Source organism: Sander lucioperca, chromosome 12 (assembly GCF_008315115.2).
Source record: "Sander lucioperca isolate FBNREF2018 chromosome 12, SLUC_FBN_1.2, whole genome shotgun sequence".
NCBI lineage: Eukaryota > Metazoa > Chordata > Actinopteri > Perciformes > Percidae > Sander > Sander lucioperca.
Window position 1 is genome coordinate 17783706 of NC_050184.1, and position 22211 is coordinate 17805916.

The 22211-nt window shown below is 44.0% G+C and overlaps 1 protein-coding gene across 1 annotated transcript; it reads left to right on the forward strand.

Moving 5' to 3' along the window:
* Nucleotides 1–75: 75 nt before the first annotated feature.
* On the forward strand, nucleotides 76–22067 carry dnajc5ab (DnaJ (Hsp40) homolog, subfamily C, member 5ab). The gene is made up of 5 exons (XM_031283980.2): nucleotides 76–256; nucleotides 18740–18924; nucleotides 19927–20140; nucleotides 20232–20403; nucleotides 21709–22067. The coding sequence occupies exons 2-5, from the start codon at nucleotides 18818–18820 to the stop codon at nucleotides 21804–21806; spliced, it is 591 nt and encodes a 196-aa protein (XP_031139840.1). The 5' UTR covers nucleotides 76–256; nucleotides 18740–18817; the 3' UTR covers nucleotides 21807–22067.
* Nucleotides 22068–22211: the final 144 nt, after the last annotated feature.

Consider the following 22211-nt stretch of genomic DNA (forward strand, 5'->3'; position numbering starts at 1 on the left):
CGCGTATTGGAGAAGAGGGCGGGTGCGTGTGAGTGGGAGGGTTTCCGCGCCCCCGCCACCGCCACTGCCACTGCCAGGACTGACAGCTCGTTCCCTGGTTCCCTCCCTCCCGGTGTAGCCGCTAGCTCGGTCGGTGCACTACCTGCTGTTTGAATGGTTCAGCGGCGAAACGCAAAGCACGACTGCGATGCGAGTACTATAAAAGGAACCGAGTTACGCTTCACGTAAAAAGAAACAGAAGCCACACCGGAACAAGGTAAGATATGCACAGTTAGCCCGGGGAGGTAGCTAGTCAGCTTTGCTGCCCTTGGATTAGTTAGCGAGCTAACTGCTAGCTGGCTTATTCAAACCAGGCATATCGCTAACCAACATGGATGCTGCTGTGTGCTTTCCTGGAGAGATTATCCACTTTAACCACGGGTTAACGGCCGGTATTTCTTTTTAAGTTCGGTTGCCAGTCACGCACGTTTACCATATGTGACGTCAGGTTCTGATCCAAAATGCTATGACGCATATATAGCGAATTCCTGTTGGTTCTAACGTCTTGTGTAAATACAGTGAGAAAGACATCACACTCGCAGGATAAATCCGGATTTGTGAGGGGCCAGTGCGTGTTTTTGATCTCTCGCCTGTCTGTGGAAACGTTACAGGTACAGTAGCAATTTAATAGCATGTCAACACAACAGCCCGGCTATTTAAGGATCTATAGCTAAGTAGTCAAAACACTGTATTGTTCTTAACGGGACAGTTCCTATTATTGGATGTGAAAGAGCTGGAGCTGCTGCTGTCTTCTCCTGTCCTCATGTGATGTGTATGTGGAGTGGCAGGTGGCTGACTGCGTGGGTGTCACTGTGCAGCGTGCACGCATGTTTATGGCAGAATATATAGTTTATAAACATTTCATAACGAAAGCGTTATTATACACAGTCGCCCGTTCTGGCTCGGGTCAGCCACTTTGGCTCTTATCATTGACCACAATTGTAGTCTTGTTGATCAGATTGCAGGCAGCAGTATTATATCTAGTCATTGATATCATGATATTACGATATCGATGTCTAGCCTCATATATCAATGTCGATATAATATTGATATATTGCCCCAGCCCTACACTAATGTATTGTTTGCAGATTTTTTTAGTGGAACAGTCCATTGTATTTGTCTGTTTTCAGATACTATATGGCCAGCACTCTAATTAAGATACAGTATACAAATCTTATGTGAAGAAAATTGTATTTTCATAGTTGAAAATTGGTGTCCTTAAAGGTTGGATTTTTCCTAATTTTTTGTATTAAGGCATTAAGATCAATTTCCAAAAGCTGATTTTTTTTAATTTTTTTTTTATATTCCTCTTTTTAGTCAACTTTAGCATGGCTCGATAAACTTACGAGCACCACTGTATCTGTTTAAATGCATGGCTTGATTCATTAAGTGCTTAAGTGATGCATCCATTGCATCAACTTCAATGAGTGGCCCTTTCCAGAAAAACTTATCTCTTAAGCATTTCAAATCTGAGTCATTTTTATGTTGCGGTCAATGTCCAGGAAAATACATTTTGACCAAATCGTATTCATTTTTCTGAGTCAGCTGGTGTGTGTAAGGGTTGAGGAAAACACATGATGGCGGATGATGTCATCGGTATGAGGTCTGCTACAATTGGTCATGGGTGACTCATAGAAAAAGCCAGTCACATCAAATCAGGCTACACCTAGAAAACAGAGCAGTAGTAGGTCAGAGATTTGGGGGGGGGGGGGGGATTATCTGCAGCTACACTGCTGGGAACTAAATGTGCTTCAGTTCACTGCTTATGTATTATAACAAATAGGGCTGCCTGCAACTAACAATTACTAGTGTGATCAAGTCATCTGCTGTCATTATTTTCAATTAATAGGTCAATTAGCAGGGCTTTCCTGGCTCAGAATGGGCCTTTTGGTGACATAGTGAAAGATGTCATCACACTTTCTCAGAGCCCATGGTGACATTTTCACACGTCTAATATCATTGCAATATTTAATTTGCAATGATATTAAACGGAGAACAGCAACAGCAAATCCTCACATTTGAGAAGCCTTTTTACCTGACTTCTTTAGGACTTTATGTCGACTTTATAAGGCATACGGTGGAAGATATTTGACTTTTCTCTTAAATGAAAGCATGTCTATGGACTTTACATCTGGCCCTGGATGTGATTGTCATTTTCCAGTGTGGCCCACACCATTTACCTAATTGATTGTGCCTATTCTAAACTTGAGTAACTTTAGAGTGTCTCTGCTGTGCCCCTTGACAACTTCAAATGATGCCCCAGCTGGGACTCCTCTTTGGCTCACTGCCAACCATTTGCTTATTCCAGCTTCTCAACTGTGTGGATTTGCAGTTTTTCTCTACTTTAAATCTGTAGTTGAATATATTTTGGTTTTCAAATCAAAATCTAAAGTCCAGATCACAAGATCACATCGCAAGTTGCGTTTTGAGCGCCTCTTTTTTTCTGCTTGTGGAGAGCTACGTGACACATGAAACTATATGGATGAGGACCGGCGAGTTAAATCGGCCGCCCGAGAGTAGCCTATACCAGGCAGACGCACAGCTGACAACCTGTGGAGACAGGCTCGGACATACACGCCGCGGCCCGCTGTGGACTTGTGTCAGTCCCGCATGTGTCCGACAATGCACAAACATAGTTAATCTGGACCGAGACCACCAAAATTTGGTCTTCTGATTCCAGACCGTGGTCCGAGGCACCTTTCTCACCTGCAAGCTTAGTCCGGAATCCCACAAAGAGACACAAAATGTATGGGGGAAATGCTTAAGCCTAAGCCCCCTAGCCAAATACGCGTACCTAAGTCTTCCACAAAGCCAGGGCAAACACTGCAGGTGTATATCTCAGATCACAGATATCACAGTATGTCATAGATCTAGATCTCCTTTTTGGCTGCTGATGAGTCAGGTCATGAGTCTTGTCGTGAGCGTGTGCAGCAGTCCTGTGATCGCAAGTCATGTGAGCCTGTCAAAAATTCACCTTCACTTTCCCTTCTGCCACACTTTTCTGTCTCTGTCTCTTTCTCTTTCTCACGCTGAACTAGGGCTGAACTGTGAATCGTCTTCAAATCGACATCCAGATTAGATAGAATACACAAACACCTCGATTCATCCAATGTGCAATATGTAGTTGAATGTTTTGGTGTAACATTTTTATATTCCTCGTCTTTTTTTGTTGTTGAAAGTGCTCGTATTATGCTTTTTGGCTTTTATGATGTATTTCAGGAGAATAACAATAGCCAGCACTTGGATAGCTGAGCATAACCTTTATACATGTACACATTACAACTTTACAAACTGAATTCTAAAATGAATACAGTCACAGTGACTGGTGACTCTTGTAACAGGCTATACAGTACAGTATGTGCACACCAGTACACCTGAGTACCTTCATTACTGTAATGTTTCCTCCTACACTGTTGGTGTGTGTGTGTGTCCATTGAAAAAAGCTCCCAGACAAAGGCTGACAGACCGACAGCTGATTGGACATTAGCTAATGAATTGGATTGGCCCTTTTTTTTTGTATCACAGCATCCCTTTGCCAAGATGTACAGAGTAGAGATGTGTGTGTGTGTGTGTGTGTGTGTGTGTATCCTAGGACTGTTGGCCCTCCGTTTTATTTTGTTATGCTCAGCTTATCCAAGTGCTGGCTGTCGTTATTCTCCTAAAATACAAAGTCAAAGGTCATTTGCAGTTTCGCTCACAAGTACTTCAAGTACTTATGCATATGTTTTGGGTGGCTTAAAGTCTTCAGGGACAAATCAGTGCATTATTATACCAACCACGTATACCCTGTGGGACAGGATTACTCAAAATCTGCTGGCCTGATTTTCATGAAACTTGGTGGAAGGGTGTACAACGGGCCAAGTAAGAACCCATTACATTTGGGAGTGGATCCAATTCACTTCAGGGGGCGGATACACAAACTAGTTTTCACTTTCGATAAAATTGCAAGATAGAGCATCTGTGTTTGCATCAATGTGGTGTCGGAATAATCTGAATGTGTTCCAGACTGGAACTGCTGACGTTGGGAGATAGGGCATGCCTCTCCGAATGCCCTTCTAGTTTTACTATTATAGTAACACTTCCTTCAACTAACCATTATTTTCATTATCGAATAACCTTCGGATTGTTTTCACGATTAATCATTCTGTCTATGAAATGTCTCTTTAAGGATCATAAGCGTTATCATTAGAGGCCTGTGGGCGGACGAATGATTTGGTCTGGTATTGTCGGATCATTGTTACTCCGTTATGAGAGCCTCATTGATAGCAGCAGACAGGCGTTATGGTGGAATTCCCAGAAGACCACTCAGAGGTGAATATACGTGAGCCGTGAGAGAGGAGCTGAGGATGATGGGAGTGTTTAACCTCCAGTGAAAGTGAATTATCCCAGTATCTGCGTCTAAAACGTTGGAAAAGATAGAGCGGATAATAAATAACTTTATAACTCAAAAAGCTTAAAGACAAAACTTGCTAAAGAAGTCCAGCTCCAATCATTAGATCTGTGAAAAGCTTTTCAGTTGCATTCATTCTTAGGGCTAAGGTGCTGCCCAAAACGTCTCGGGTGCAGCACCTAAACCTTATAATGGCAGGTATAGCCGTTGTGAGATTGTGAACTCTGCCATTTGAGTGAAAGTGCACCAAAAGATACATACTTTTCTCCCCCAGTACTTTGAGATAGTCTTAATCCAAGTCCAACCAGGTTGGTTTTCCATTCACCATATCTCCAGGACAACCCCAAGTACCAATACTTGTAGCTGATGCTACATACTGATCAGAGCATGTATTTAATTAGTAATATGTTAATTTCGGGAGTAGAAAGTGTCACCTTGGGCTGTGAAAATAGTGACGTGACATACAGTACGTCACTAGCTGGTGTAGTCGATAATACTGACTAATGATACGTGCGTGTGTGTGGCGTGTGTGTGGCGTGTGTGTGTGTGTGCGTGCGCGTGTGGCGTGTGTGTGCATGCATGTGTGTGCGGCGTGCGTGCGTGTGTGCATGTGTGTGGCGTGCATGCATGTGAGTGTGGCGTGCGTGTGTGTAGCATGCATGTGTGTGTGGCGTGTGTGAGTGTGGCGTGCGTGCGTGTGAGTGTGTGCTGACAGCAGCTGGTGTAGTCGATAATACTGACTAATGATACGTGCGTGTGTGTGTGTTTGTGTGTGCGGCGTGCGTGCGTGTGTGCATGTGTGTAGCGTGCATGCATGTGAGTGTGGCGTGAGTGCGTGCGTGTGTGGTGTGCGTGTGCATGTGTGTGGCATGTGTGTGTGTGTGTGTGTGTGTGTGTGTGGCGTGCATGTGCGTGTGTGTAGCACGCATGTGTGTGTGTGTGTGGTGTGTGTGTGCTGACAGCAGCTGGTGTAGTTGATAATACTGACTAATGATCCTTGTCTTCCCTACTGGGCAGCAACGAGGGGAACTAAACAGTTTAGAATGAATGAAAGCAGAGTTGTTTTTTAAATAGGATGAAAACTGCTGTTCTATCATCTCAGCGATCTTAAAATGTATAGAGCAAATTCACCCCTAAACATGTTTACACCGCAGTGTTTCCTCTAGGTTGATATTACCACGTCGGCCCGCCACCGTAAAATTTCTGCCACCACGGTATCAGAAATAAGGCAGACGCACAACAGGTACACTGCGCACCGCCGCTCCTTCAGCTGTTTATGAAAAGTCATAAAGTCGTACACAGACACACAGACACACACACACACACACACACACACACACACACACACACACACACACACCATCTTTTGGTTGGGTTGGGTTTGCTTTAGTTCAATATTGTCCGTGTAACAGATCAAACCTTATAACATGAGACACCATCAAAACTGTTCTGTATCTTAACATAGTATAACATTTATAGCAATAAGTGATATGTAACCTTATTTCAGCATTTAGTAAATATAATAATAAAAAGAGGAATAAATAATGTAAAACCAAATGTTACACCAAACTTTCAACTAAACGTTGCACATGCGATTAATCGCAGTCTTTGCGATCGGCTAATCGCATTCTATCAAAATCGCAATTTGGACTTGAAAACGAGTAAATGGTCAGCCCTAGTCGGCGCAGTGTTTAAAATGTTGAGAGGCACATGCTAGGTCCATCAACTTAGGGCTGGGCAATATATTCAATATTGATATATGACGAATATATAATATTCGTCATATGTAATATTGAATATATATTGTGAAAGCACCAATAGCTAACCCTACAATATTGCCTCGATATCAATGTATTTGGTCCAAAATATTGTGATTTCCTCCATATCACCAGCTCTATTTCAAATAGTGCATTTGGAGCCAAACCCTTTGTGTACATTACAGCCACACATCCAGTACTGACTGAAGTTAAAGACTGCTTGTATTGGACAGTGTCACTGGGTGTAGCTGGCTGTTTGGTGTCCAGTGAACCTTCCCTGGATAAACAGAGGTTTAATACCCGAATGAAAGTGAGGACACACACTCTTATCCAATCAGAAATGGGATTTGGCCGGGTTTAGCTAAGGTTTAGTCTGGTGCCACGGATGTACGTTGCCAGGATAAAGCCTGACACCGCATTGCACCGGATGTGTGTTGCTGTTCTTAAAATCCCTTTCGCTACGGGAAACAACAACAACAACCTTGAAGCTACCAAGCTACACGCTGAAAATGGAAAATTTGGATTGTGCAAGAAGTCAGGCCTGCTTGGTTCTTTCTAGGGATGCACCGAATCCAGATTTTTGGGGGTTCGGCCGAATACCAAATCCACTGGTTAAGATTCTGCCGAATCTGAAAGCGAATACCGACTCCTCGTCCCATCCTCAGTCCATGAACACAGTAAACACATTAATGAAGTAAACAGTGACTGTCCTTCCTTTGCTGTACCTGAAGTTGCTGCATTTTGGCTGCTGTCTGTAGATTCCTTCATGCACAACTCGTATTCTTCCGGATGTTTCATACCAGATGTTGTAACAGCGGTGATGTTGTGTATAGTTTAGGGTCCTCGCCACCACCAGACTAATCAGCATTGCAAATTGAACATGTAGCTGGACTTGAATGGCCTTCTTCTGACTGAAAGTACTGCCAAACATCACTTTTTCTGCTCACGAGTTCCATTTCCACTTTCTCACAGCCTACTGCATTGAACGCTCCACCTACGTAAACACCTTCCCGTAGTCAACGGCGCCGTCATTACGGCGACCAGCGTAGCGCGCGTAGTGCTGAGGTTATACTGCACACTATAGTGTGAATGGTCATTGTGTTCATACAACATTTGGTTAGTTCAATCATTACACAGCCAAGGTTCTGAGGCTTTTTTTTGTTAGCATTACAGATGCGTAATTATCAACAGTCAGTCAAAAACATCTGTCGCTGTACACCACAGAAAGCCATAAACAAAAATCAACTAAAACATCACACATAGGACTCGTCACATAAAGACCATACACAGATGTGTGGGACTATTTTAGAAGTCACTGTCAAGTCACCATTATCTGTAAAAGATTGAAAGGTAGGTTTTTTTTTGCAGTGACTTATCAAAACTTTAAAGACAGGAAATGCAAGAGGAAGCGCCTTCTTCAGATAAAATAGGACCACAGGACAACACAAAGCTCTTTTGTATACACACACACACACACACACACACACACACACACATGCAACAGAAGCGCAAAAGAGAACAACAGCCTTAAATAAGTGCACAAATAAAAGCATTAATTGTGACTCCAGTTTCGCACACAATGTAATATAACTATAATATTCTCCAACCAACCGGCTGTTGAAATAAGCTCATGACAGGAGAACTGCTGATGTGCAGCCCAGTAAAGGGAAGTGCTTGGCCAACGCCAACCTCCCGGAGTAATCTTACTCTATGTGTTAAGCAAGGCCCAAAAGTCCCAACTTCTCCAATAGAGCTGTGGCAGACTTGTTGTACTTGTTGTGAATGTTTGAATTGTTGTCAAGAAGGATCACGTCAAACAACGTGACATCATGACTTCACGTAAACATACACGCCACTTTCTAAAGCCAAGTGGAGCGTCTTATCTGTATGCATTTGGAGCTATCCACGTGTGTGTTAACGCCAGAACGGGACGTAGCATTTGGAGCTATCCACGTGTATGTTAACGCCAGAACGGGACGTAGCATTTGGAGCTATCCACGTGTGTGTTAACGCCAGAACGGGACGTAGCATTTGGAGCTATCCACGTGTGTGTTAACGCCAGAACGGGACGTAGCATTTGGAGCTATCCACGTGTGTGTTAACGCCAGAACGGGACGTAGCATTTGGAGCTATCCACGTGTGTGTTAACGCCAGAACGGGACGTAGCATTTGGAGCTATCCACGTGTATGTTAACGCCAGAACGGGACGTAGCATTTGGAGCTATCCACGTGTGTGTTAACGCCAGAACGGGACGTAGCATTTGGAGCTATCCACGTGTGTGTTAACGCCAGAACGGGACGTAGCATTTGGAGCTATCCACGTGTATGTTAACGCCAGAACGGGACGTAGCATTTGGAGCTATCCACGTGCGTGTTAACGCCAGAACGGGACGTAGCATTTGGAGCTATCCACGTGCGTGTTAACGCCAGAACGGGATGTAGCATTTGGAGCTATCCACGTGCGTGTTAACGCCAGAACGGGACGTAGCATTTGGAGCTATCCACGTGCGTGTTAACGCCAGAACGGGACGTAGCATTTGGAGCTATCCACGTGCGTGTTAACGCCAGAACGGGACGTAGCATTTGGAGCTATCCACGTGTGTGTTAACGCCAGAACGGGACGTAGCATTTGGAGCTGTCCACGTGTATGTTAACGCCAGAACGGGACGTAGCATTTGGAGCTGTCCACGTGTGTGTTAACGCCAGAACGGGACGTAGCATTTGGAGCTATCCACGTGTGTGTTAACGCCAGAACGGGACGTAGCATTTGGAGCTATCCACGTGTGTGTTAACGTCAGAACGGGACGTAGCATTTGGAGCTATCCACGTGCGTGTTAACGCCAGAACGGGACGTAGCATTTGGAGCTATCCACGTGCGTGTTAACGCCAGAACGGGACGTAGCATTTGGAGCTATCCACGTGTGTGTTAACGCCAGAACGGGACGTAGCATTTGGAGCTGTCCACGTGTATGTTAACGCCAGAACGGGACGTAGCATTTGGAGCTGTCCACGTGTGTGTTAACGCCAGAACGGGACGTAGCATTTGGAGCTATCCACGTGTGTGTTAACGCCAGAACGGGACGTAGCATTTGGAGCTATCCACGTGTGTGTTAACGTCAGAACGGGACGTAGCATTTGGAGCTATCCACGTGTGTGTTAACGCCAGAACGGGACGTAGCATTTGGAGCTATCCACGTGTGTGTTAACGTCAGAACGGGACGTAGCATTTGGAGCTATCCACGTGCGTGTTAACGCCAGAACGGGACGTAGCATTTGGAGCTATCCACGTGCGTGTTAACGCCAGAACGGGACGTAGCATTTGGAGCTATCCATGTGCGTGTTAATGCCAGAACGGGACGTAGCATTTGGAGCTATCCATGTGCGTGTTAATGCCAGAACGGGACGTAGCATTTGGAGCTATCCACGTGCGTGTTAACGCCAGAACGGGACGTAGCATTTGGAGCTATCCACGTGCGTGTTAACGCCAGAACGGGACGTAGCATTTGGAGCTATCCACGTGTGTGTTAACGCCAGAACGGGACGTAGCATTTGGAGCTATCCACGTGCGTGTTAACGCCAGAACGGGACGTAGCATTTGGAGCTATCCACGTGTGTGTTAACGTCAGAACGGGACGTAGCATTTGGAGCTATCCACGTGCGTGTTAACGCCAGAACGGGACGTAGCATTTGGAGCTATCCACGTGTGTGTTAACGCCAGAACGGGACGTAGCATTTGGAGCTATCCACGTGCGTGTTAACGCCAGAACGGGACGTAGCATTTGGAGCTATCCACGTGCGTGTTAACGCCAGAACGGGACGTAGCATTTGGAGCTATCCATGTGCGTGTTAATGCCAGAACGGGACGTAGCATTTGGAGCTATCCATGTGCGTGTTAATGCCAGAACGGGACGTAGCATTTGGAGCTATCCACGTGTGTGTTAACGCCAGAACGGGACGTAGCATTTGGAGCTATCCACGTGCGTGTTAACGCCAGAACGGGACGTAGCATTTGGAGCTATCCACGTATCTACGCGGGAGCCGATCCCCGGTCTCCTGGGTGAAAGTCCTGTGTTTGACCCATCCACCCCCCCGACCAGCCACCCTACGCGGATTTTCGCCCTTTCATACTACTCTCTACGGCGTCAATTCACACGCAATCGCAAGGTAATATAAGTCAATGGAGGCCAAACGGCGTTGATAAACACACTATAAAGCGAATATGCATATTGATAACACGGCAATAATGGTATACAAATTGGCGTGTCATACATAGGCCACTTCATGATATCAGTCTGCATCAAATATGGAGGATGCTATGTACAGAATATTTTCACAGCTTCAGTCATAACGCTGACGACCTTTGAATTCTTAATCAGCATTTGACTTATCAGCCAACGTCAACCCTGATAACAACATACCTGCAATCATCTTATATTGGTCAATCAACTGTATAGGGCCAGCTGGTGTCCTTTATGTGATCTGAGTATGATTTTTGAAGTCCAAGAGTTTGGTTTCTCAGGATAAAACAATGCAATATAAATTTCCAAAAGGATGTGTGATGTTTTTTTTTAGCTGCAGTCTGTTCATGCTCGTTGGCAGAGCTTCTGAAGGTCTTCCAACAGCAACGCTCACTTCTCCTCTCTATACACAAAGCCTGCAAGTGCACGCGATTAGTTGCAGCAGTGCTTCTTGCCACATGTTTTTCTCCTCTGCTCTCAAGTTCCTGATGTGAGAGGATTTATGTAAGCTACGTGAGGGTATACGCCTGCGAAGCACAGCCTGTCTCGTATGTTTAGTGTTATCAATCCCGTCGCAGCGAGTGAGTACTCAGACAGCATCGTCTTTGGCAGCTATTCTGATGCTCACAGGGCACCTGGTCACGTTTTGTTTGTTATGGAGACGATGTTAACATCTCGCACAACGCGGTTACACAACCTCGGAGAGCCGAGCAGAACAGCGTGAAGTCTGGACAGATGTTCATACACCGCTGGTTTCTCTTCTTGGTCCTGAGTACTCTCAGTAAAGCTTGTTATTCTGAATATGAGACACAGTGCCATGCTGTTTATTCCATGGAAGCCATCCCTTGACATATCGCTGGTTCTCATTTATGATGACTTAGTAGATTTCAGCAAACGTGGAGGGAGGCAAACATAATAATACACAAAGGCCTCCTGCACACTGGCTGCGTGGCGTGTCCGTTTTTATTTGGGCTCTCATGTTAGGAGGTTAAGCGTGCGCACTGCCTGCGTGACACGCGCACGTCTCAGAAAACAAGTGCATGCTAGAAATAGGACCGGCGCCTATTTTTGGAAGCGTTTCCAGGCAAAATAGAATATGAAAAGATGTTTATATGTCATTTTGACACAAGTACATATCAATAAATGACATTTTGTGACAAATGTGAGACTCAGGTGTGGAAGAACACACACATGTTAATCCTCCCGCTCACCCAGTTCCACTTTACTACACAGGCCATATGCTGCCACCCCCGTTACACCGTGGGTTAAATCTTTCCACTCTGTTTGTTCTGTGAATGGACAATTCTGATTTACAGCTCATTCAACAAGACACAATCTCATTGGCTGCCAGCTCAGGTGGGCGGAGTCTTTGGTTTAGACTCACTGTGGTGGTTGGATGTGATTATTCAACACACGCACGCACACACACACACACACACACACTAGCACACTAGCACACTAGCACACTAGCACAGTCGCTCAGTATGTTGATAATCCCTGGAGCACAGATGAAAACACTCATTGGTTAATCCCAGTCAGCTGGGTGTGTTGTGACTGGATAACCTGAGGCACATTAGTGGGCGGGATTTAGGGAGGTGTTAAATCGATGTTTTGTCAGGCGTGCGGAGGCATCGTAGGGTTGCCACAGCGACCATCTGGTGCCGTTAAGGGCTTTAGAGAGACTAATGGCTGACAAACAGACGAGGACATCAAACAATGACAATCTCTTTGTCACCCAGATGTTGGGATGTTTCTATTCTGCTAAATAATTTAGAGCATGTTTATCTGTAGCTTTTGATGTACAGTATTTGTTTATGGCGTATGTTTCTTGTATACTTTATACTGCCTTTTTCTTACCCCGTCGTGTGTTTAAGATTGTCCCTGTATGTTTAGGGAAGTAGCCAGTTGCAATCTGATAAAGTCAGCCTCAGGTCAACACACACACACACACACACTTAGAGTGTGAGTGATAGAGCCCAACCAGTAAATCGGTATAGGTTGGGGCGCCCTGGTAGCTCGCCTGTAAGAGCGTGCGCCCCATGTACCCAGGCTTAGTGCGCCCAGGGTTCGAATCTGACCTGTGATCCTTTTCTGCATGTCCCCCCCTCTCTCTGCCCACTTTCCTGTCTACAACTGTCCTATCCATTTAAAGGGTAGCTACCGGGTTTTTTTCCAACCCAATGTTCCTATGTTTTTGTGTCTAAGTGAGTGATGGGAACAACAATCTTTGACAATGGTCCAGTATTAAGAGAGATCGCTGCAGTCGGCAGAAACAAGCTACAATGTAAGTTAATTGTCCAGCTTGTTTTGCCACTGACAGACTCAGATTATTATTCTAAGTGTCTGACAACATTATGGAAAGGATTTCTAAGGAGGTCGACCTTTAAAACCTCTTTAAGACCTTTCCGTTTAACCAGAAACAGCTCTGAAGTCGCTAGTGCTAAACCCACCAGACTCCATGTAAAAAATCAATACTTTTAGCGTATATAGAGCAAACATATTTTCACATGTAAATCTGTAAACTATGTGTTTATTTCAACCAGAACTAGAGTTGGGATGGTTGGAAAAGTGGAAAGACGACCCAAAACGGCTTTTCATAGTTTTATTCTGTTTCTGTCCACTTTGAATGAAGTGTGTTTTACGATGCTAAAATGACGGTTTAATTACATGGAGTCTGGTGGGTTTAGTGAACGCAATTTCGCGGATGTTTTTATGTTTAAAAAAAGGATCTTACTCTTTAACAGAAGGGTCGACCTCCGTAGAAATCCTTTCCATAATGTTGTCAGACACTTAGAATATTAATCTGAGTCTGTCAGCGGTAAAACGAGCACTTTTGTGAAGGTAAATACAAGCTGCACATATGCCCTGTTAACTTACATCGTAGCTTGTTTCTCTGACTGCCGACTGCAGCGATCTCTCTTAATACTGGACCAGTGTCAAAGATTGTTGTTCCCATCAGTCACTTAAGACACAAAAATATAGGAAAATAAGGTCCAGGTTGAAAAGAAATGGTGGTTGGGCCAAAATGCCCCAAAAATTAACTTTAAAAAAATAAAAAATAAAAGTCTGTATAGGTTCAAGGTCAATTTATTATCATTGTACAACATGGCATTGCTAAATACATAAGTGAAAACCAAACAGCAGTGCATTCCTGTAGTGCATTTTTTTAAATTTGCATCAGAAGGAACGTAAACGGCAGCAACAAATACACTGGTGATCTCAGAGCAGATAATGTGGCCCGCCATCTTGACATTAAACATTCAACGTCGGGGAAACATTGTCCATGAACTTTGTCTACGTTTGAGCACCGAGCATCACCAATGCAAACACAGAGTCCTAACCTCTGTCTAGCTGATATTATTGGCCAACTTTAGCACACCACGGTTAAATCATAACAGTATTGGCATAGAAATGACAAAAAAAAATGCATATGCTGTCAGGGGACACCGTCTTCTCGTTATAATACTGAGCCCATGAATCATAGTGTGATAAGTGCTCATCAGAAAGGTGCAGGTCTAGTGGTGATGACAGGCGTGCAGCTTATTTTCCTCTTGATAATTTAAGTCTAGCAGTCTGAGCCAAGTGTGTCTGTGTAGCTGGATTGGCTTAGTGTGGTCTCTAAGCCTGCTAACCCCCATACACCTGCTGTCTGACAGGGTTATATTAGCAACCAGAGGGTCAGGGCTCTGGAAGTCTATGTATATCCACTACGTTCCACTTCCGGGATTGTTCAGGTGCCGCCGGAAATTCCGCCACATGCACCTCTTTTCGGCCGGATGTCCATCCCCTTCCTCTTTCTTTGTGTTGTGTGTCCAATCTGAGTTTTCTGTCGCACGACTAAAACTACTTTTGAACGTCCACATGTTCCACCAAAACAAGTTCCTTCCCGAGACTATTTAGCAGAGGCACCGTGGCTCCGTCCAGAGCTTAGCACCGCCCAAGATGATTGTGATTGGTTTAAAGAAATGCCAATAAACCAGAGCACGTTTTTCTCCCAACCAGGAATGCTGTGTGGACTAGACAGACCTCCGCAGCACTGCAGAGGAATGTCTGGCAATGCAAGACTAGGGCTCTGCTACTGCGCAGTCCAAAGGTCAGGAGGTGGATTTCCATCAGGATTTAATAAATCTATTGCTTTAAGTTGGTTTATGAGCCGCCCACGGTTGTTGTCCTATGGGTGAATTGTGTGTGTAAGTGTATTGTGGTCTGGTTGAAATAGGTCATGGAGAAGCCTGCTGTACATAAGCCCTGTAGCCCCACAGTGGGTGGACTTCCTGTTGCTTCTTGTGGCGTCTCTGGCCTGCAGCACCCTCCTCGACTCTGCTGATCTCCTTCAACTCTTACTCTTCAAGTATTAGGGGACCACTGAGGCCTTCATAAAAGAGACTTCTGAGGCCTATATAAAAGAGACTTCAGATACAGTATTAGGGGACCACTAAGGTCTATATAAAGAGACTTCAGATACAGTATTAGGGGACCACTAAGGTCTATATAAAGAGACTTCAGATACAGTATTAGGGGACCACTAAGGTCTATATAAAGAGACTTCAGATACAGTATTAGGGCACCACTAAGGTCTATATAAAAGAGACTTCAGATACAGTATTAGGGGACCACTAAGGTCTATATAAAGAGACTTCAGATACAGTATTAGGGGACCACTAAGGTCTATATAAAGAGACTTCAGATACAGTATTAGGGGACCACTAAGGTCTATATAAAGAGACTTCAGATACAGTATTAGGGGACCACTAAGGTCTATATAAAGAGACTTCAGATACAGTATTAGGGGACCACTAAGGTCTATATAAAGAGACTTCAGATACAGTATTAGGGGACCACTAAGGCCTATATAAAAGAGACTTCAGATACAGTATTAGGGGACCATTAAGGCCTATATAAAGAGACTTCAGATACAGTATTAGGGGACCACTAAGGTCTATATAAAAGAGACTTCAGATACAGTATTAGGGGACCACTAAGGTCTATATAAAGAGACTTCAGATACAGTATTAGGGCACCACTAAGGTCTATATAAAAGAGACTTCAGATACAGTATTAGGGGACCACTAAGGTCTATATAAAGAGACTTCAGATACAGTATTAGGGGACCACTAAGGTCTATATAAAGAGACTTCAGATACAGTATTAGGGGACCACTAAGGTCTATATAAAGAGACTTCAGATACAGTATTAGGGGACCACTAAGGTCTATATAAAGAGACTTCAGATACAGTATTAGGGGACCACTAAGGTCTATATAAAGAGACTTCAGATACAGTATTAGGGGACCACTAAGGCCTATATAAAAGAGACTTCAGATACAGTATTAGGGGACCATTAAGGCCTATATAAAGAGACTTCAGATACAGTATTAGGGGACCACTAAGGTCTATATAAAAGAGACTTCAGATACAGTATTAGGGGACCACTAAGGTCTATATAAAGAGACTTCAGATACAGTATTAGGGCACCACTAAGGTCTATATAAAAGAGACTTCAGATACAGTATTAGGGGACCACTAAGGTCTATATAAAGAGACTTCAGATACAGTATTAGGGGACCACTAAGGTCTATATAAAGAGACTTCAGATACAGTATTAGGGGACCACTAAGGTCTATATAAAGAGACTTCAGATACAGTATTAGGGGACCACTAAGGTCTATATAAAGAGACTTCAGATACAGTATTAGGGGACCACTAAGGTCTATATAAAGAGACTTCAGATACAGTATTAGGGGACCACTAAGGCCTATATAAAAGAGACTTCAGATACAGTATTAGGGGACCATTAAGGCCTATATAAAGAGACTTCAGATACAGTATTAGGGGACCACTAAGGTCTATATAAAAGAGACTTCAGATACAGTATTAGGGGACCACTAAGGTCTATATAAAGAGACTTCAGATACAGTATTAGGGCACCACTAAGGTCTATATAAAAGAGACTTCAGATACAGTATTAGGGGACCACTAAGGTCTATATAAAGAGACTTCAGATACAGTATTAGGGGACCACTAAGGTCTATATAAAGAGACTTCAGATACAGTATTAGGGGACCACTAAGGTCTATATAAAGAGACTTCAGATACAGTATTAGGGGACCACTAAGGTCTATATAAAGAGACTTCAGATACAGTATTAGGGGACCACTAAGGTCTATATAAAGAGACTTCAGATACAGTATTAGGGGACCACTAAGGCCTATATAAAAGAGACTTCAGATACAGTATTAGGGGACCATTAAGGCCTATATAAAGAGACTTCAGATACAGTATTAGGGGACCACTAAGGTCTATATAAAAGAGACTTCAGATACAGTATTAGGGGACCACTAAGGTCTATATAAAAGAGACTTCAGATACAGTATTAGGGGACCACTAAGGTCTATATAAAAGAGACTTCAGATACAGTATTAGGGGACCACTAAGGTCTATATAAAAGAGACTTCAGATACAGTATTAGGGGACCATTAAGGCCTATATAAAGAGACTTCAGATACAGTATTAGGGGACCACTAAGGCCTATATAAAAGCATCCAAAAAGCAGCATGTCATGGGACCTTAAAACTGCCACCGTGCTGCAGAAAATGAAAGTAATATCTATAAGTTACTGACTGAACTTTGAGCCAATTCAATCACAGGACACTGTTTAACTCGGCTTACATGTATTGGTTAGCCAACATTATCTTTAGTCATGCTACGCTCCAACCCCTGTAGCGAAGCCATTCCACAATGAAGTAGCTTATATTTACTCCAATCAGTCATTGAACAACTTCACATGACATTGTTCTGAGTTGTCTCTTGACAGACATTTTTGATTGCAACAGTGCTGCTGTGTGTACGTGTTCTCATCCACCATGCAGTGTGCATTGAAATGCAGATTTAGTTTAGATTAGTTCGTTGATTGTCATGGTAATAGTCACCACTTCCTTATATAATGCTGTTGATAAAGTCAGAGGATTTCTCAACCTCTTTTGCACTGGAGACTTTTTTTAAAATGTTGTCACAGACCAAACGACTGGGCTTCACCATGCATTATTTCATATAGCCTATTTATTGAATTACCAGAAAACATACCGCATTGTGATATACAGGTGCGTTTAGGGCGTGTCCAAATCCACTTTGCAAGTATGGATCTATTATTATATATGTGTTGGTCAGTTTGTCTGCTTGACAATCCCATTTTGCAGCAACAAAATTGAAGTGAGATGAAATGTATCTATTTAGATCAATCAGATGTTGACATAGTGTCCTTTTGGGGACATCATTTGAAATTGGGAAACATTGTAAGTTGTAAAAAAAAAAAAAAAAAAAAAAGGTCATAAATTACAACACATCGCCGAATATGGCAATATGTTTAAAATCCCAATAATATGGCATGGTGATGATATGGCATCATGAGGCCTCTGGTGATTCCCACCCCTACTATTTATTTATTATCTGCTCTAGCTTTTCCAACGTTTTAGACACAGACACATATGGTAATTATAATGGTCCAAAATGATGTCAAGCTGCGTATCTTGTCTTTTATAAAACTAGGGAAGACACTGTCACCTACTTCTTGCTTCTTTCCTACAGTCTTTCTGTTCTGAGCTACCGCTGCATCTTGTTTACTGCAGCTCCTTAACAATGGACTTACTGGAAACAAGAGGGTCCATTTAGGGCAGATTATAAATCTCTCTGCCATCTACACCTGCCCCGTGCCTGGCTGCGTTACATGAACTTACGTAGCCCTGGTTTATCTCATGCATTCCTTTCTCCTCCTCTACACATCAGCACACCCTCAACAACAAATAGAGATAGATAGATAGATAGATAGATAGATAGATAGAGATTGAGATACTTTATTTATCCAGAAGGAAATGTAGGTGTCCAATAGCTTATACAGAATATAGGCCTACATACACATAGGCACACATACATACTACAAAAATACAAAGGAAGATATCAATAGTGTGCCCTTACAGTGAAGTTAGATTGTAGCCAAGAGAGTGCCAGTGCGAGTACATTGCCAGTGCAAATTCTATATCTTAGATATAGAATTTGCACTGGCAATGTACTGGCAAATAGATAATGTATTTAAGTATAACCGGCTACACAATATATCCAAAATAGAATAATCATTGTTCAGTCCAGTCCAGGCTAGTTTATGTGTACTGTATGTATAAAGGCATCCAGATGAAGGCATGGTACAAAGGGCAGTGTGCAGAGCAGACTTAAACACTTAAGTCAATCACACTCCAACATAGACGCTGGCCATAGACATGCAGCAAGTTCATATCCATATCATGTTTTCTTCCTACCCGACAGGTGAGAGGCTGAGCGAGCGAGGGCGCGAGTAAGAGAAGGAACGAGAGAGAGAGAGAGAGAGAGAGAGAGAGAGGGGCCATGGAGCAGCAGAGACAGAGATCTCTCTCCACATCAGGAGAATCACTGTACGTCGTGCTGGGAGTCGACAAGAGCGCCACGACAGAGGATATCAAGAAATGTTACAGGTACGTGTCGCTGCACTCGATAGTCCATCTTTGATATCGACCTTTCAGGTTGAGGACCACTAGAGGGAGTCAGAGGCCTGTGAGACATTTTGTTATGGGTCACAGGGATCCTGAAATAAACAACCTCTAAAAGACATTTTATGGCTTATATTTGGGTGTAAACTTTTACATTTTGAAACAAACTATACTCCCAGTTTTGTGTGAACGCGTAAATTATAACAGCAAAAAAATAAAGGTCCAATTGAACCCAGTGGCACGGCTTCCTGGAACACTTGAATAGAACAGAGCCACCGTTAATGTTATAAGTACGTTATAAGCTACGACCAGTCAAAATTAGGCTCGTGACAAAAAGCAACGGTCAAGTCGGACAGTTTGCAGCCGTTTCCAGCTGCCTTCAGGCTGAACTGGAAGTCACAGAAACACCCACATCCTGTTAGGTCCGATTCCAATTTAATAACATGACATCAGACCCATATATTAGCTTGTGCACACAGTCTCCAGTTGATTTTATTAAGACAGCGTAGCTGTCGAAATGCTCTACATGTGATGATCATTCCTGTATGTGTTCTGTACAGAATACGCCTTTAAATCAGACAAATAGCTACTTAAAATCCCTCCAATTCAAAAACAATACAAAGTTCACATGAAACGTCATCATGTTGAGTCGATTCCGACCAAATCAACTGATCAGCTGAGAGCCAATTGTTTCCCAGCATGCCCCTGGGTCCGCCTGGGTCTTGCAGTCAGTGGAGAGCAACTGCGGCGCCTGCGTCTCAAACCTGCGGCCGCCTCGATCTCGTGAGGTTATCGTTGACCGCATGCGCGCGTGACGTCAGATCGAGTCAGGATCAAGTCGGACACACATCTACCCAGCACGCACTGGGCGGCGATCGCCAGTGATTGATTTGGCGCAGGCTAAAATGTCTGCTGTGATGAAGGCCGATTGGAATCTTTTGTGTGCCAGCATTTCAAATCTTTCCTCTTTTTTTTTTTTTTTTACAGGAAACTGGCATTGAAGTTTCACCCAGACAAGAACCCGGATAACCCGGACGCGGCTGAGAAGTTCAAGGAAATCAACAACGCCCACTCCATCCTGAGCGACGCCACCAAGAAGAACATCTACGACAAATACGGCTCGCTGGGGCTCTACGTCGCGGAGCAGTTCGGGGAGGAGAACGTCAACACCTACTTTGTTCTGTCCAGCTGGTGGGCCAAGGTAGGACGGAGGCCAACACGCGTGCATTCGTTCTTTCTTCATGACCTTTACATTAACACTGCTACGTTTTGGTTCTCTCTTCGCCCCCCAGGCCCTGTTCGTCTTCTGCTGCCTGTCCACAGGCTGTTATTGTTGCTGTTGCCTGTGCTGCTGCTGTAACTGTTGCTGCGGTAAATGTAAACCGCGGCCGCCCATGGACCAGGAGCCCGAGTTCTACGTCTCCCCCGAGGACCTGGAAGCCCAGATGACTGCCGACGAGAGAGGTGAGGAAAAAACCACCGGCCTTTTAAACGCCATGGGTCCTATTTTAACGACCTACGGTTTGAAGCGCTTGGCGCAGGTGTGTTTAGGGCGTGTCCGAATCCATTTTTGCTAGTTTGACGGTGGAGACAAAGGTCTGTGCGCCGGGCGCGTGGTCCTAAAGGGTTGTACTTAGTGTCTTCATTAATCAGAGGGGTGTTTTGGGCGTAACATGCAATCAACCAATCAGAGATCATCTCCCATTCCCTTTAAAAGCCAGGTGCGTTTGGTCCTTGGAGCATTGCTGTTATGATGGAGGATTTACACCGTAATATTTTTATTTGGAATCTTCTGCGCGTGTGTGTGTGTGTGTGTGTGTGTGTGTGTGTGTGTGTGTGCTGCTGTGTGTCCCTGTGTGTGTAACAAGCATAGTGTGCGCGCTGTGCACGAGCCTAGGAGCATTTTACTAATGCTCTGTTAAAATAACAATGAAATGCTGCGTTATTGACTTTAGACCAGGTTTTTGTTGGTCAATGGTGCCATCACTTCCCACTGCCTCAAGATAGCAATACGCCCAGAATGCACCTGAACACACCTCCCTGTACGCCCAGAATGCACCTGAACACACCTCCCTGTAAGACCAGCACGCCCAGAATGCACCTGAACACACCTCCCTGTACGCCCAGAATGCACCTGAACACACCTCCCTGTAAGACCAGCACGCCCAGAATGCACCTGAACACACCTCCCTGTACGCCCAGAATGCACCTGAACACACCTCCCTGTAAGACCAGCACAGTCTGACAGTTTTCTGACAGCAGGCTCCTCTTCCACCCTTTTACACAATGTTGTACATTTACAAAACTACTGTACGTGGGATATTTTACACACAAGTCCCTAAATGGTCCCTGAACATGAATGCTCTTTGACGATAAATCTCACATCTGTGTAGTCTTATATTTTAAACATAACATTCACAGCGCTTCACATCATAATCAATATTAAGTCCCAACCCTCCTATGATCCAACCACAGGTGACATAACCATCAGTCGTCACAATGGAGGAGCTAGAAACAGACGCATGTTTGGGCATTTTTCCTTCATACATTACTTTAAATCATTCCTTTAAGTTGTTAATATAATTGTCGTCGTTGATGTAACCGATGTGTCTATTTTATGAGTGGATTATGTCAGGATGGATGATATGGCACTCTGCGTCTCTGTCAACAACTCTTAGTGGACTTGTGCTTAATTTGGATTTGCAGCGTAAGGTGTTTGTGAGGTAATAAAAGCTTTAATGTGTGTGTGTGTGTGTGTGTCTTCCCCAGATGGCAGTGAGCCCATCGTGATGCAGCCATCCTCAGCCACAGAGACCACCCAGCTCACGTCTGATGCCCACCAAAGCTACAGGACCGACGCATACTAGACACACACACACACACACACACACACACACACGCACACACACAGCTTACACCTTCCGGTAACCACAGCTACAGTATCAACCAATGATACCACACACACACACACACACACGCACCAGCAAATACTACATACAATCACTGACAGTCAGTCAGCCAGCCCACACCTTGACCTTTAATTCCCGTTCATTTCTAATTAATGTGAAGTGAGGGGAGGAGGAGGAGGAGGAGAACTGAAGCAGGACAAATAAACACAAAACTAAAAACAAAATATTCTTTTAATACTGGTTAGACAGAATGCTGTAACAGGCGTAAATGGGACTCAAAAGTGTACATTTGTAACACTTTAAAATACAGTGATTTGGCAACCTCCACATGCCGTCTGTGTGACGTAAAATTTCATCATGTAG